The sequence below is a fragment of the Parasteatoda tepidariorum genome, chromosome 8, assembly GCF_043381705.1.
Source record: "Parasteatoda tepidariorum isolate YZ-2023 chromosome 8, CAS_Ptep_4.0, whole genome shotgun sequence".
Taxonomy (NCBI): Eukaryota; Metazoa; Arthropoda; class Arachnida; order Araneae; family Theridiidae; genus Parasteatoda; species Parasteatoda tepidariorum.
In genome coordinates this window covers 83557162-83573501 of record NC_092211.1, presented here as the reverse complement: position 1 = coordinate 83573501, position 16340 = coordinate 83557162, and the positions used below count along the sequence as shown (strand labels likewise).

General features: G+C 29.6%; 1 protein-coding gene across 1 annotated transcript in view; it reads left to right on the top strand.

Moving 5' to 3' along the window:
• Nucleotides 1-15486, top strand: part of LOC139426240 (cytochrome P450 3A8-like) — a 30688-nt gene extending 15202 nt beyond the window's left edge. Inside the window, exons 7-14 of the mRNA XM_071184309.1 lie at nucleotides 164-309; nucleotides 2181-2296; nucleotides 5014-5158; nucleotides 7452-7615; nucleotides 10409-10497; nucleotides 11460-11603; nucleotides 13769-13931; nucleotides 15273-15486. Coding sequence (XP_071040410.1) covers nucleotides 164-309; nucleotides 2181-2296; nucleotides 5014-5158; nucleotides 7452-7615; nucleotides 10409-10497; nucleotides 11460-11603; nucleotides 13769-13931; nucleotides 15273-15368 — 1063 coding nt within the window. The 3' untranslated portion in view covers nucleotides 15369-15486. The remainder of the gene's footprint in view (nucleotides 1-163; nucleotides 310-2180; nucleotides 2297-5013; nucleotides 5159-7451; nucleotides 7616-10408; nucleotides 10498-11459; nucleotides 11604-13768; nucleotides 13932-15272) is intronic.
• The last annotated feature ends 854 nt before the right edge of the window (nucleotides 15487-16340 follow it).

The window sequence follows — 16340 nt, the reverse complement described above, 5'->3', positions numbered from 1 at the left end:
GTATATAAAAATTTCAAGTTTTTGTGTTTTGCTTAAATTCAGTCACGCCCATTTATTGGATTATATCCATAAACTTGATTAAGAGTTTAGATATTATGAAACATTTAGATTTGTATTTTTAGACGTTCTCATTAATATGTAACCGTATACTTTGTAATTTTAGATATTTTGGAGCTTTCACCATGGACGTCATTGCAAGTTCTGCATTTTCGACAAAAATAGATTCTCACAATGATCCAGAAAATCGATTTGTTAAAAATGCCCAAGGGGCTTTTTCTCAAGGCATGAGTCTTAGATTTTTACTTTTCTGTAAGTATAATTGTTTCGTTAGCAAAATTTCAATTTGTAAAAAATAAAAAAATGAATAAATCACAATGTTATTTTGAAATCATAGCGCATTTAAAAAAAATTTTAAAACTTTGTTTTCTCTTCTTTATAATTGATAATCAATATCAATATTGATAATTAATATTTTTGTTAATCGAATTTAATTATTTTTATTTCATATTTTATTATTTAGAATAAATTTATATTATTTAGGATATTTTATTTGCATTAGGATTTTAGAAAACAAAATTTCGAAATAGTTGGAGAAAATGTGGAGGAACTTTGACGCAAATGCAATGTAAAACGTTTTCTTCATTAAAGTCTTACTAAAATTTGGAAAATGGAACTAAGACTTATTGTTCTCTAATTATTTAGGAACGAGAATATCTTGTTGCTAAGCATTATCATGCTACTGTTGTCTTTCTTCTTACGTAGCTGTTTTAACTTGCTCCTCCGCGGTGTTCAGTGTAGGAATTAATGTCATAGGAAATTTTCTCTACTTTTTTATACATAAAATTAGACCATTTTTTAAATCTAAATAAAACAAAAAGGTTACAACCAAACAAGCATTAAAAACTGATAGTTACAGTCGTATAAATTAGGAAATGTAGTGTTAGTTATTAGACCATATTTTAGTAAGTAAACAAATAAAGCTAGAAAGATTTAGACTTTGTTCTGGATTATTATGTAGATTATTCTAACGTAAATACTTTTATCAGTATTTTTTCGGCTTGCAGAAGATGAAATATTTGACTGACTGAGAACAAGGATGATGTAGGTAGAGTTATCAAATGATAATCTAAGTGCTAGCAGACAAGATAAAGTGCATTGAGTAATTTAATGAATAGGATCAGAACGAAAGAAACTTTATTAAATTTGAATATGGAATAGTCAAATTTAATAGAGTTGCTAGCACGCTATTTAGTCACATGACATTCCCTTACTATTTCTATTTTTTCTTAAGCTACTTTATGAAATGTTTCAGATTTTAGTTCATTCTGATAAATTTGAAAATGTGAAAGGGCTTGATTATAAATCTTATTTATTCGGTCAGTTTCGCAGTTTTCCCGCTTAATTCCGTTTCAATTTTAATTCCGCTCATTTTTTGGAGCTTCGTTCTGAATTTCTTAAACTTTTGAAAAGTTTATCGTTTAACGGTGAACTGTTGTTACTTTTTTAACGTCTGATTTTTCGATTAATTCAATTTATAGTTTTATCTTGAGGTCATTATTCTTTATTTAATAGCAATTCTTTTATCTATATTTCAAATGACAGAAAATTAAACTGCAATAAAAAAGTTAAACTCTTAAGGAATAATAAAATACGATTCGGAATTTCGTAAACTTAGGGAACATTCTTATTTAATGTAGTTTTATAGTTCTACCTGAAATTCACCAATCAATTTCTAAATATATATTTAATATGAATTTATATTTCGATGAAAAAGTGACAAAATCAATAATGTGAGTGCAGCGTTCGGATATATTTTGTATTAAAATGAAAAGTTTGTTTTCAAATCATTTGATGTCCACACAAAATAGTTTATTAAGGAAGTAACATCTCCACTCTTCTCTTAAGATGGAAACCGATTAAACTTTTCAAAGTGTTTTCGAACTTCATCGCAGAATAGTTAGGAGTTCCAAAAGCAACGTTTCGCGAAACTGACCCATCGTTTCTCTACTGGTGACTGATAACTTCGACAGGCAGAAAACGTTTTATGAACAACAGGAGTGCTGCACACCTCTTCTTTCCGAATTATTTTATTTACACACAGCATAATGGTCAAATATTTTTTGAAATTAAACAGTACATGAAGATGAACTTTAATACTTTAATTTATAATTTGTTTTCAGTGCTTATGCCACGTTTGGTGAAAAAGCTTGGTTTTAAAGTCTTTAATCCTTCAATCATGAATTTTTTCAAAAGTGTAACGCTGAATATTGTACAAGAAAGGAAGAGGACTGGGCAGGTAATTATTAATAAGTTCATATTTATTTCATGAAATAAACCTTGAACTAAGTCTTTCAATCTATTTGTTCAGTTTTCATAAAATTCTTTCTATCATGTGTTGATTTGGGATTGGAATTCTTAACAAATTTTAATAAAATTATCAAAATTTCTTTAATAAAATTATTAAAATTTCACCGTTAAAATTTTCATTCTAAAATTATGGTAAAACAATCATCATCATTCTGTCCATCCAATTAACCAAAAAGCTTAAGGTAAAGAACATTTTTACCTTTACGATTTTAGACAGTTTATAATTAGTATGATTATAAAACCATGAATATTAAACTATACAGTTTTTAAACCATTTAGACCTAGCATGGTTTCAAAACCGTAAAAAATAAATTTAACTTGACATAACCTTTCATGTACTACAGGAAATGGTCTGACAGATGAGACTGGTGAGACTGACAGATTAGTCCTCTCTATAATAAATAGACAGTTGTAAGGAACTAAGCGGTTATATTTGCTGGCATTAGTTGGTGCGATAAAATTCTGTTTGTTTAACCGTATAGATGTAAAAGCGGTTAATAAACGGTTTTTCTCACAGTTAACAGTTTAATTACCATCTTATTTATGATTATTTGACTGCTACAAAATGTTTTGTTAAAAAGCATTTGCTTTGCAAAGCGTCTCCAGAATCCTTTTAAATACATATTTTTTACTGAATTTCTGAACACTTCTATCAACTATTTTACACCGTGACAGTATATTGGCATTTGAAAAAACTATGTATTTAATCAATTTTCCGAAACATTTTCCATTCCAATTTTATGAAATTTTCTCTAGGTCATGATATTTATTAGCAGATGATGGATATGACTCATCATAGCGTAAAAAACAATAAATAGTAAAATAAAAACCTGACCAGTTGGTTTAGCGACTTTTTTAAATTTACGTTTCTTTTCAAAAACAAAAATGGCGAGCGAAAGAGTTTGGAAGTAGGGAAAATATTATTGCAATAGATTAATAATGTAGGGGAGAGGGGGGCACATGTGAACAAATTTTTTTATTTCTTCATTTTTCGAAAAATATCATCAATTTTTCATAGTAAAGAAGTCCATATGTTTAAATAGTCTTTTCTTTGTCTTATGGAATTTTTTGAGATTTTTCAATAAAATATTTCTTTACTTTATGATATTTTAGAAAAATGACTTCAATTGTTCACATGTGCCCCTATTGGGGGCACATGTGAACAGGCCTGGGGCACATATGAACAAGATTAAAAACACAAAGCAATCATCATATTTCAAAGAAAAAAAATCTTTAATATAACAGATATAGATACGCATTATACTGAGGGGGTTGTAGCTTACTATGTGAATTTAAATTGTACAACAGTACTGTCAATAAGAAAATAATTTTTCAGCTGTACAATAATTTTTCCGTAATTGGGTTTTTCGCAACTTCATGTTCCACGGGTGTTGTAATGGGCCTTTTTCTTTCTTCTCTAATACTCTTTCATGCTTTTTTTTTCATTTTTTCTATCTTTTCATTTGTAGCTTTAACAATTCTATTTTCTCAGGTGTATCAGTTAATATGCGTGATGCGCGATCAACCATTTAATAAAAAAAAAATTTTTCAAAGGAAAAATTAATAAATTAATTATGGAAAATTAAATAATGATAATTTTAAATGCATACATATTTTTTAAACTTATAATATCATGAGGATAATAATCTTAATACTATGTAGGGGCACTTGTGAACTGTTCACATCTGCCCCAGATGTTTTGTTCACAAGTGCCCCCATCATCCTTCTTAAACCTAACTTGAAAAATAAAGAACTTTTAATTGAGTAAAAAAAAAGAATAATTGTCATAAACTTACCTGAATGTTCATATAATGATCTGCAATAGTTAATTTTAGTTTATTAGTTGATTTATATTATGCTTTCACTTGGAGAAGCGAGCGATTATAATATATGCAACACCAGCTGATACAAAGAAATTGTCAGAATAGAACAACAAAATGTCTCATTGTTCTGAAAGTTTCGCAGAGAGGTAGGACTAGTACTGCCATCAATTGAAAATTTTTCAAGATTTTTTATTTCAAATCATATCGGTAAAACATACCATGTTCACATGTGCCCCCTGTTCACAAGTGCCCCCTCTCCCCTAAATATATTAGTATTGGGATCTGAAATTACACAAGGTACAGAGCTTAAAAAGAAAGTAGAAAGCAATCGAAAGAAATATTCACTTATCATAAGCAAACCTATCCTAACATTTTTTTCCATACAGATGTTTTTTTACTAATTAACCATTTTTTTTGATTGCCCATTTGTAGGTTATAAGCAGACCTGAATTTAAGATTAGTCAAAAAACTTCAAGATGAACAAATATGTTTTATATGTGGCATTTTTTTGATAACTGTAAGTCACTTTCAACTTCATAATTTAATATCACCGGTTCTTTAAACTCCATTCTCACTGTAATGTTTCGAAGCTTAATGGAAAGATGTAATTATAGACATTTCTTATTACAAATAAATATTTTTTTTTACTGAATTACTTGTATTGGTCGAATAGTATGACTCACCTGTTCATCGCCTAAGCTGAACGGTTGCTTAAAAACTAGCTTAAGCTAACAGTTTAGATAAAAAATTTTTCAATGCTAGAAATTTCTTTGTGTTATTACTCACATTTTGGATTAGTAAAATGCTAACATTTATTTTTCAGACAAGGAATGATTTCCTGCAGTTGCTTGTAGATTCAGCAAACCAAGCAGCAAAAGAAGAAAAATTGGATGAGGCAGATGATCTTGCTGCCAACTATGTAGACGAATCAAAAGACCATGCAATTTTTAAGACTGTTACTACAAAACGTAAGCTAGTGTTGAATGTATTCGCTACAGAGTATATTTGCCCTCTAGAAATTAAGAATTACTCAAAGGAAAAGCTGACACGTATGATAGTATAAGAAATGCACCAGCGCCAACTTTATTGGATATAAAGGAAGGTAGGATAAACGCTCCGTGAACTGTGCACAACTGATAAACAAGAATGCGTGAGAGTATTTAAAGCAAATGTAAAGTCATGTAGAGGATAGATGTGCTCAAAACTTAGTGAGCAGTAGTGTGGTTTATAGTGAGAAAAGGGATTGACACATTTCTCTACCCAGATAAAGAAATACTACACAGCTGTCATTGATTGCATCGCTTTGATTGTTTCTAATTATTTCATTAATAGTTGCAATGGCTTGGTTGGATATCATGGTGTTCGCTTGCTCAAGTCATTGGTATCTTTGATGTTTGTCATCTATGAAATCTCACGCCATTTGTTAACATCGTATGAGACAGGGATGACCAGCATTCGGAGTTATGCTCATCGTCTGCTACTAAAAACAGTACTACGTCTTATGTCTTTGCTCTTGACGCATTTACTTTGTGCATTCGTTTTAAATGCTATTACGTGAAATTTTACGAAATATGCGGTGAGATTTTCTACCTTCTTTCATAACTTTAAATAATGGTGCTGCTATTGCTACTTAATTTTTGGCATTATTATTATTCATTTGAGCAATCTTCGTAAAATTTTTTAATTATTTAAAAAAAGTCGGAGGAGCGTTTTTTATTTTATTCATGAGAGGAACTTAAGGGTGAAACATTATCATGTAGTTTGAATAAAAACTTCAAAAAGTGATTTTCTCAATGTCACTTCTAAAATAACTCCCATAAAAGTAATAGAATAATTAACTAATAAATTTACTTGAAATATGTTCTGATTAATGGCAATTTATTGGTATTAATATTATATAATGTGTTATTTTCATTTCAAAGCTCTACACAATTTTTAAATATGAGCCATTTTTTCTGTACCTTTTGTGATATGTAATTAATGGAAGATGGTATAATCCTTTTTAAACTTAGGTGAGTTACTATATAATTTATAATACGGTTGAACTTTTTCTACCTTTTCCAACTATAGGCTATCACTTTTGTCCCCATCGTTCTGGTAATGAATTGGGAGAAAAAATTCCATTCCCTTTTTTGTTTTATTCTGAAACAGGCAGGATGGATAACTGAAAAATCATTTTTATAAACAGACTTTAATAAGATTTTTATAACCTAGTTCGAAATTGATATTTGGCAAACACAGTTCTCTATTTGCCGAATTCTATGACATACATTCAGCGAATATATTCAATTTAACAAAAATAAAAAATATTAAAATTTTACGATTTTCAAAAAATTTTTTGTCCTGTTGAATGATATTAAAAAAGAATACACAATGAGTAATTACCAGAAGTAAGTCTAAAAATCTATCTCGAATTATAAATAGTTAAGTAAAATAAAGACAAAAATCAATTAAAGTAAGAAAAAAGACAAAATTTGGCATATTCAATATTCATAACAATTATTATTTTAATACAAACGCTTACTCGTTGTAAAAGCGTTATTTATTAAAAATGAAACTCGCCATTATTTAAAAGGATTCAGTATTAAAACCTGTCATTTTCATTGTTCATATCTAAACTATCTTGTAAAAAAATATACTGTATTAAGGATTCGTTATCAACGTTTGTCATATTCATGAAAAAGTTACTTTACTTTAAACATTTAATTTAAGCCAAACAGAAATTGTGGGATAAACATTTAACATTTTCATTAAAATAATAGTTATATAAAGAACAGGTTTTTCAGAATCCTTTTGTATAAATGTATTTTCTTTTCAAATTAAAATTTTCTAAGATGTCAAGGATATTTTCTTGAATCAAACTTCATGAAAAATAATAATGAGTTTCATATAAAAAATTGCTTGGAATAGCAAATTTTTATATGAAACTCATTATTTAAATTTTTAGGTGTAGAATTACCAACATTTTAATATTTATTATAGGATATAAAAGGGATAAAGTTAATTTTTAATGCCTAATCCTGCACTGCTTTTAGATTTGTTAATGGATGGGTGTTTAACTCAGTTTTCTACAGTTTTGCTACTTAGTTATCACAGAACTCTAAAAGTTTCATGGCTTATAACATTCTTATATCTAACTCCTGACAAATTTTGTGCACTGGAACAGAAAATTTTTTACTAACTAGTTAAAAGTTAAAAAAAAAAGGATTAAGATAGTTTTTAATAAATAATACTGCATTGAATAAAAATGATTGCTTTTAGGTATGTCTATGGATGAGCTTGTAGCTCAGTGTGTTATCTTTTTTCTGGCTGGTTATCACACCACTGCAACAACTTTAGGACTCACAACTTATTTACTTGCTATGAACCCAGACGTGCAGGAAAAAGTGTTCAAAGAAATATCAGAAGCTGTGAAGGAAACTAATGTAACTCACAATAATTATAAAAAATTATTTAAATTAGACATTTTCATTCTTAATTTATAACTTACTTTCTGGTTTGCAGTGATTAATTTCAGTATGTTATACTTATAGTTAATATCTCAATAATTAATATTTGTTCTAATGATATGATTTTGAGTGTCTGAGCAAGTGAGAAACCGATTCAAACATAGTTAATAGTTTTTGAGCGAATACAATGAAAATTTAAATGAGAAATAAATAGTTTTGAGTACTTTTTTAGAGTTATGCAATACGAAGTTTTTGAAATTTCATTACTCAGAAACTATTCAATTGATTTCACTTGAATGAGAGGTTAGAAACTATTATAAGAAGTTAGATTCAGTAAAACAAAATAGACTTGTTTTGTTGAAAAAGTTTTAAAATAATATCTTCTAAAAAGGTGACATTTTTAGACAATTTTATAAAGAACTTTCAAAAATGTGGTCTATAAAATACGAGTCTTATTTAAGAGTGCTGGAAATAGTAGATCATTGCTCCGTTTCACACCCACTTTCATGGAAGTTATTGGGCAAGAAAACTATTGGATATTTATTTTGACGCTAAATTGAATAAGACAAAAACCAAGTCGATAGAAGTACAAGCTTAGAAGTTATGACTGTTTACTATGTTCCGGCCAAAACGCGATGTGCTCAATCAAGAATGCCCGGTCAAGAATGTAAATTTTTTATGTTGACCATTTTACTACTTTTTTAATATCTTTTGTATTTCTAATAACTTTTACTTGACAGAAAAAAAATTGTAGTGGTATGTTTTTTCACATACCGGGTGGTACGGTGGGACACCAATCTTTTAATTTTTCTTTTATTAAAAAGTTAATTTGCTAATATTGCCCCTTTTGTTTTCTTTTTTGATTTAAAAATATAAATCTTCCAGTTTAAAAATATAAAAAAATAGACAAGTTTTCAGATTAAAATTCAAAAAATTTAATTTTTTACTTTTTTTTAAATAGCCACAACCCACCGCAGTTAGTTGCGGTTAATGCAGATAGTAATTTTTAAAGAATGAAGTTATGGTTAGACAGAGCCAATAATTCGTGCCAATGATTTTTTCTTCCAACTTTGGCTGATTCTCCCATGCCACTGCCGGCCTATCACCGAAATCAAGAAAAGATCGGACATTGGCCAGCCAATTTCAGTTCTTAGCCATTTTGCGATCTGGCCGGCCAATTCGCGAAGTGGCCGAATTCAGGCTTTGGCCGTAACATATATACATATATATATATATATATTAATGAAAATGTTCAGACAGGAGAGTTAAATGTTTAACTACTTTTCTTTGAGTGTAATAACAAATAACTTACATTTGTTTTACATATTTTGATATGTTTATTTTATATTGTCGGACAAATCTTAAACAAAAAAAACCTTTAGTAACATATCTGTGATCAATTTGTTGTTTTTATTACATGTTGACTTTAATGGGGTTTAGAAAAAACTTAGAAAATGATTTTTTTTAAAATTTTAAGAAGAAAATAATTAAAAAAATTTAAGTATAGTTTTGATATAAAAAAAATACTAGGACAATCTATTGGATCGGATAATTGTGCAGTCATGGATAATGAGTTTATTTAAAGAAAAAAACTAAGGATATAAAAAAAGACACTTATTTTCTTACCATCTGTTGCTTCAATCTGTACAACTTCAGAATCAGCCAGCCATTCGCTTGATGTTGACTCTACATTGCCTTTCGAAGCTGCTGACACAATACCAGTAACTAAAATTTTTTGAATATTTTGAATGCAGTTATTTGCATTAGTCACATCATTTGATCCTGACATTTGCCTTAAGGCTGAAAAAAATAACTCCACTTCATCGGATGTCATTTTTCGAGTAAGGACATACTGAAACCCTGACTCCAGCAAATATTTTATGCACTTTACGGTAGATTCAGTTGTAAATTTCAGAGCTTCGTATGTCTCCTTACTTAAAAAAGAAGTAGAATCAGCTAATTCAGACCACTCTTGAAAATAGTTTAGGAAGTCTTCTTCCAACCAAGTTAGTCTTTCGTCATCTATGGGAAAAAAATGCATTGTATCTGGATTTCTTGATGTTATGTACTGATGAGTATTTTTAACGTTAAGAATTGTAAACCATTTATTGATCATTTCTAAAAATTCTATTGTGTCAGTTGAATTTAGAAATAGTGGCTGATTTAATCTTTTAGAATTTTGCTTAAGAAATTTCAATGCAGCTATTGTGTCCAGACTAAATATTTTTACAGCTCTAGAGACATTCATTTTTTCGAAGTTTGAAGGATATACGTGTTTCCGTGTTAAGTTTTTCACAAGTTTAATGACATTACTCTTTTGCAAATTATACAGAGTTCTAATGAAAATAACGTTAATTGGGCCTTGAAAATGTAGGGGTCTGGAAAATAATTGATTTCTTAAGTTCTTAAGGATATGGCAAGGATCAAATGACAGAAATAAGGATCTTGCTGGGTCCAANATATATATATATATATGTATATATGTGTAATATATGCAAGGGTTAACAAACGAAAAACGTTAATAATTGCTTGTAATAAACGTAAAAAATGTTTTTAAAAATATATAAATTTATCTAAATCGAAATTGAAATTTTATTTACCCTCGGATAAAATAATTGCCTCGACAATTTTTTTTAGAAATAATTAGTTTAAAAATAGGGGAGAATAGAAAATATTTTGTAATATTTTATGATTTTTTTTAATATATAACTATCTTACACATTTTCTATGATATTTTTCTTGTTTGTAACAATTCTATTTAATTTTTAGGGTGAATTAAAATACGAATCTGTTCAAAAAATGAAGTATCTTGACAATGTTGTATCAGAAGTACTCAGAATTTATTCTCCTGCTTCTAGGTAGATACATTTATACGTTAATCAAACTTTCAAAATAATCGCAAAACTCTAATGGTATTGCTGGAATATCGATTCATATTTTCGATTTCTTTTCGTTAAAACAGTTAATTTACATATCAGCTACGATAGAATATTTCCGCTTTATTTCCTCTTTCACAAGTTTCGTATTTTTATTTTATATATTATCTACAAAAATGGCTGAAAAAAAAAGCAAGAATGACTTCCCATCTTATGAATAAGAATCATATTTAATAAGTATGAAAATAAAGGATTTAAAAAGTAAAATATTAAATGTTTGAGTCAAATTTAGCATGCTAGTTTTCAAGAATCCAAGCACATAAAAATGAAAGTTGTGTGCCCTGTATAATCAATTGAAACATTTATCAGGCTGCAATAAAGTTAGGCACGGAAAAGGTGAGTGTCAACTTCTGAACATTCTACTCCGAATAGTATAAACGGGATGTGGAAAAACGAAAATTACGGTATAATATTTTACGGCAAAAATGGATTTTACGGTAAAATATATTTTACGGAGGATGCGCACCAGTACTTTATAGAGTAATTTGATCCAGAATTTTTTACTGAGTTGTCTTGTTATTGGAATGCGATGAAAACTAGGTTAACACAAGTTAATCGGGATAAATAGCGTCAATTTTTTTTGGTCAAATGATACTATCTATAGTTAGTTTCCTCCTGCAATCAAGAAGTTTTAAAGATTTCATTCCCGACTTCCTTAAGAATTGTTCGTTGACCTTCTTTTTCTTATTATAATATTCTTTTAGTTTTCTTCCTTTACATATTAATTTGAAATCCAGAAAATATTTACTTTTCGACATAGTTTCTGAAAAGAATATGAGGAGCACTCAGTATCCTTACATTTCGTTCTCTTTACCCTCAATTATTTTAATAAAGATTTTTTGTTTTACATTCGTGTTTCTGTTTACGACACACTTTTTTTTCAGACTGGAAAGAACTGTAGACACCGATTATAAACTAGGTGATACTGGATTAACTATTCCGAAGGGAATGGTTGTCGGCATCCCAGTCCATGCAATGCATAGAGATCCTAAGTTTTTTCCAAATCCTGAAAAATTTGATCCAGACCGGTAAGCCATGCCTATTTTATCCATTGAATATCTATGTTATAGGTTAACGCGTTTTTCAATTGGAATATATTGTCTTCAGCATTTTCTAACCTGTCTGACATTTATTGGTTTATTAAAATCATCTTATATGCTTTTTTGATGATTTAGAAATATGCGGAAAACTGCACAATTCAAATGAATCTCATCAAGAACCCTAAATTTGTTGCCTCAAGAAGCAATGAAGGATGTATTTTCTAGTTTTGAAAGTATGTGGGCTGGCAACAATGAGCCTAAAAATTGTCAAGCTGATAAGAAAATATAATGGACTTTTCTAATAAGTCTTGATAGCAGATGCAGTTTGCTAAGTCCCAGATGATTAAAATAGCTTGCGGCATCTATACCGTATTTAAACAATTTTGAAAGAATAAATAAATTTCTTAATTTGACGAAAAGTTTAAAATAAAAAACTAATTCTGAAAATGAATCACAGACTTAAATTGTTCGCTTTTCACCCTAATAGTAATATTTAATTTCACATTTTTTGTTGTATATTTCTTTTTGTGTAAACAATCATTTTCAACAATAGTGTACAAGCGCGGAAACGACCGGGAGCAATGTAATTCTAAGCCAAATTTTCAATTTGTTAAGAAGAGCGTTTTTGGTTTAAAAAAACAACAACAACCTGACTCCATTGTAGCAGTATGATGTTTCAAAGTATTATGCTGCCATCTGGGGAACGTTCAAAAAGCTTGCAAAATACTTATATGGTAACACTATTAAGGAAGAACTTGGTTTGAAAATATCACAATTAGAAAAAGCATGGCTTAATACTATATTGGTCCAAATCCTTACACTGTTAGAATTTTCATTCTAAAATTTGGTAAAATAAACGGCGGCAGTCTGTCTATCTATATAACCGGAAAGTTTAATGTTAAAATTTTTTTTTATCTTTACGGTTTTGAAACCGCTTACAACTAGTCTGTTTAAAAAGCCATGAATATGAAACTGTGTGTTTTTCTAATAATTTACAATTGGCATAGTTTAAATATAGTATAAAAGAACTTTAACTGGACATTGGAGATAGTTTAGCAGATTTGTGATGATGCCATCTATGCGTGAATGAGAGCATGACATTCAAACAGTCCAGGGTCATGAATTGGGAAGGACAGGACACTGCAAACTCTTCATGTGAAAGAAAGGGATGATGGTGTCATTGTTAGGACTTGAACCCCCGTTCTATCGGTCATGAGATTGACAGATTGGCCATCTGGACAATAATATGTACTCATCTGCAAGTAACTAAGTGGCTTCCTTAGATGCGCCTTGTTGGTGCGATAATATTCTTGTTTAACCATATTAGGTGAAAGTATTCAATAAACGGTTTTTCTGACAGTTAACAGTTTGAATACCATCTTATTTATGGTTATTTGGCTGTTTTGTTTGAATATGGTGCAATGATGCTATCACAATACCCTCAGTTTTCAACTTTATGGCATTCGCCTAAATTTATAATATTACTTTTGTGACTGTGCCTTGCATCTAGCTTTTTTGACTGTGACCACTAGCCTTCCTAAGTCAGTTGGAACGCTCACATTTGATTTCTGTTGCTGTAGGAACTAGGCGATCTTTTTCTTGAAGATCTGAGATTCTTTTCTGCATGCTCAGGAGATAAAGTTCATTCTATAATATTTAATTATTTATGTGTTACTAAATCTTGCATTTATGCAGGTTTAGTAATTCGAATATATTGATCATTTTTTCATATATTAATTTTGAGATAACGGCAGAGCATGCAGAGAAAGAGACACGCGCTCCCTTCGAAGCTCAAGATTTGATTCAACAGTTCCAGCACCTCTTCTTAAAAATTGTGTGACGTGAAGAGATGTTAAAATAAAAGAGAATAGATTCAGAACATGTTCGTCATCATTTGTTCCATATGTTTCTGACCTGTTTTGTACTTCACTGTAGCCGGCCTAGAGCAGCAATACCTCATAGTGTAAAATAACAACTAAATAAATTGTTATTCAATTATTCTTTCCGAGAAATTTCTATCAATTTAATATATATTTTATGTACTTAGATATTAGAGATAATCTAAATACAAGTTTTCGTATGCATTTTGGTCTAGAATTTTATTTCAAAAACCCGTTACATTATAATTTTAAAAGCAAATATTCCAATTACAGATTTAGTTTAGAAGAAAGAGAGAAGCAAGTTCCATATTCATATCTTCCCTTTGGTGCTGGGCCCAGGAATTGTGTTGGAATGCGATTCGCCCTTTTGGAATTAAAAGTCTGCTTAATCTACACATTCAGTGTCTTCCAAGCTCAGAGATGTTCCAAAACACAGGTATATATTTACAGATGTACTTTAAAATTGTTTGGTATAATTCAAAAATGAATTTGGAAGATACCAATATGTTTTACGTAAAAAAATAATTTTTTGGACAGTTTCTCATTCATAATGTTAAATAATATAGAGTGAATAAATTCTTGCAATTTCAGCATTCTTTCACAGTTTTTTCTTTTTGATTTCATTTTTTGTGTAAAAAAATGACAATAATAGTCTTAAGAAATTTGCGAACAAGATCAACACATTTCAGAAAAACTGTTAACTATTGTTGCATTCTATATAACTTCAATTGTAGTGTGATAAATGTTTTTCACATTTTTTCAAATACTAAGTTTCAAAGTTTGTTTACAGCTAGGAGTTAGAATTTTTTTCAAAATGGCAGTAAATTTTTAACCAGGGCCCGTTTTAAAGTATGTGTCAGCTTTTCGTATTAAAATGATCTATTATTCGACATCACGAAAGAAAACCGATATAGTTCTGGTCGGCTATGTAGAGTTAAAAAATGCATAAAAATAGCAGAAATTCTATACAGTAATCGGAGATTAATTAAGTTGCGATCACAATAGAATGAATTGTAAAAGGTAGTAATTCATATTTAATAATTGCTGATAAAGAGCAGAACTAATTCAGAGTTAACGACTATCAATGTTTAATTCCGTAGTTTTGTAATTTCGAACCCAATTCAGAAGAAAATGCAGTTCCTGGATCAAGCAAAGAGACAAATTAGCTTTCGTGCGGGAAATTTTGATGGAACTAACGTGCATTTGCGTTGCATGGAAAAGAAATCCTCGAATACCCCCACGGTAAGCCCGACGACAAGGGGATTGTAATCCATAATCTGTCTACCAGTAAGAAAATTTTACTGCAACATTGCGATCGGTGAGAACCGGGAACAGAATTCGTATCAACCAGTTACAGCTGGGATTTGAACTTGGGACACCTCAGTTGGAAGTTTTCCCCTGAGTTACCGTGGCTCCAAGACAGTATCTTATAACTGGCATTGAACAGCTGACCCAATTTTGAGTTTACGTTTATCATTGTTCAACACCATAGACTTGTAATTTTGAACCCGACCCAGGAAACTGGGGAATTCCTGGATCAAGTATTGGGACAAACTATCTTCCGTAAAAGTTTTTTTGACGGAACCAACTAACATTTGCGTGACGTTGAGAAGAAAACCACGAACATATCGACCTTTCTACTACTTCAACATGAAAAAAGATATATTCAAATATATTTGTTGATTCAGTTTTTATCGGAGCAATAAACTTTCTTTTTGTTCTGTGCTCGTGTATTCAGTTGTGTGCAACATACTTTATTCAGTGTTTTTTCTTTCAGGTACCTATACAATTTAAGAGCTCAGGTGGACTTTTGTCACCAAAACCAATTGAATTAATCATGGAACCTCGTGCAAATTGCCCTCTGAAAGCATAAGATTCAACAATGCAATTCATCATTTCAATTGCGCGACCTTCACTCGAAATTCTGCTCATATACATACATTTATTGAAATAATGTGATTATTAATGCAATAAAGTATATTTTTGCCGTATTTTGGTAATTTTTCATTTCAAAAAAGTACAAAATAATAATTGTATTTTTTTAAAAAAAACACTGGAATATAATAACTCCCTTTTTAAAAAAAAACTATTTTGAATTTAATTTGTTGAATTTAATCATTACTTTCATTGACTTTAACCTTTGGAGTTTTTAATAATGAATAATTGAATTTTAATTAACTATTGTGTATTCTATCTAGTGTTATTTTCAGAAGCACTTCAAAATTCATTAGCGTTTCAGTTGTTTTTATCAGATTTTGTAATCTCTGTGTTATCAGTGAGAAGTATCACACCTCCAAAGATGGGATTGATCGGAATACGAAATCAAATTTTAGATGATAAGACTTTTTTGATGAAGTTCTTCTTATTGTGCAATATTGTTATTAAGTTGGCTCACAAATATTTTGAAATTTATTTGCTCAAGGAATTATTAATAAGGGATTATAATTATATTAGTGGTCACAAAAACTTTCATAGAGTAAAGTGATCGATTTGTATAGAAATGAATTATACCAGGAAACACCGTTTTATTTTTACAAATCAGGGCTAGATATATACCCTTAGCTTAAAATTTTCACCTTGTCTTTCACTGAATTTGTTATTAAAATATAAAAACAGTTAAAATAGTACTTGGGATTTGAGGCTTGGAGAATATGAAATGGTTTCTTTCAATATTAATTTTATTATTTTTATAAGAGTATATCAAATTTAGAACAATGATTATAGGTTGAAGAAAAATTTAGTAGTAAAAGGAGTGCAAAATGGGACATGCCTTTTGGTAAATTCTTTAACATTGAAATAGTTTTCTGTTCTAGTACATAAAAAGTTTGAAATTGTTAACAGAAGA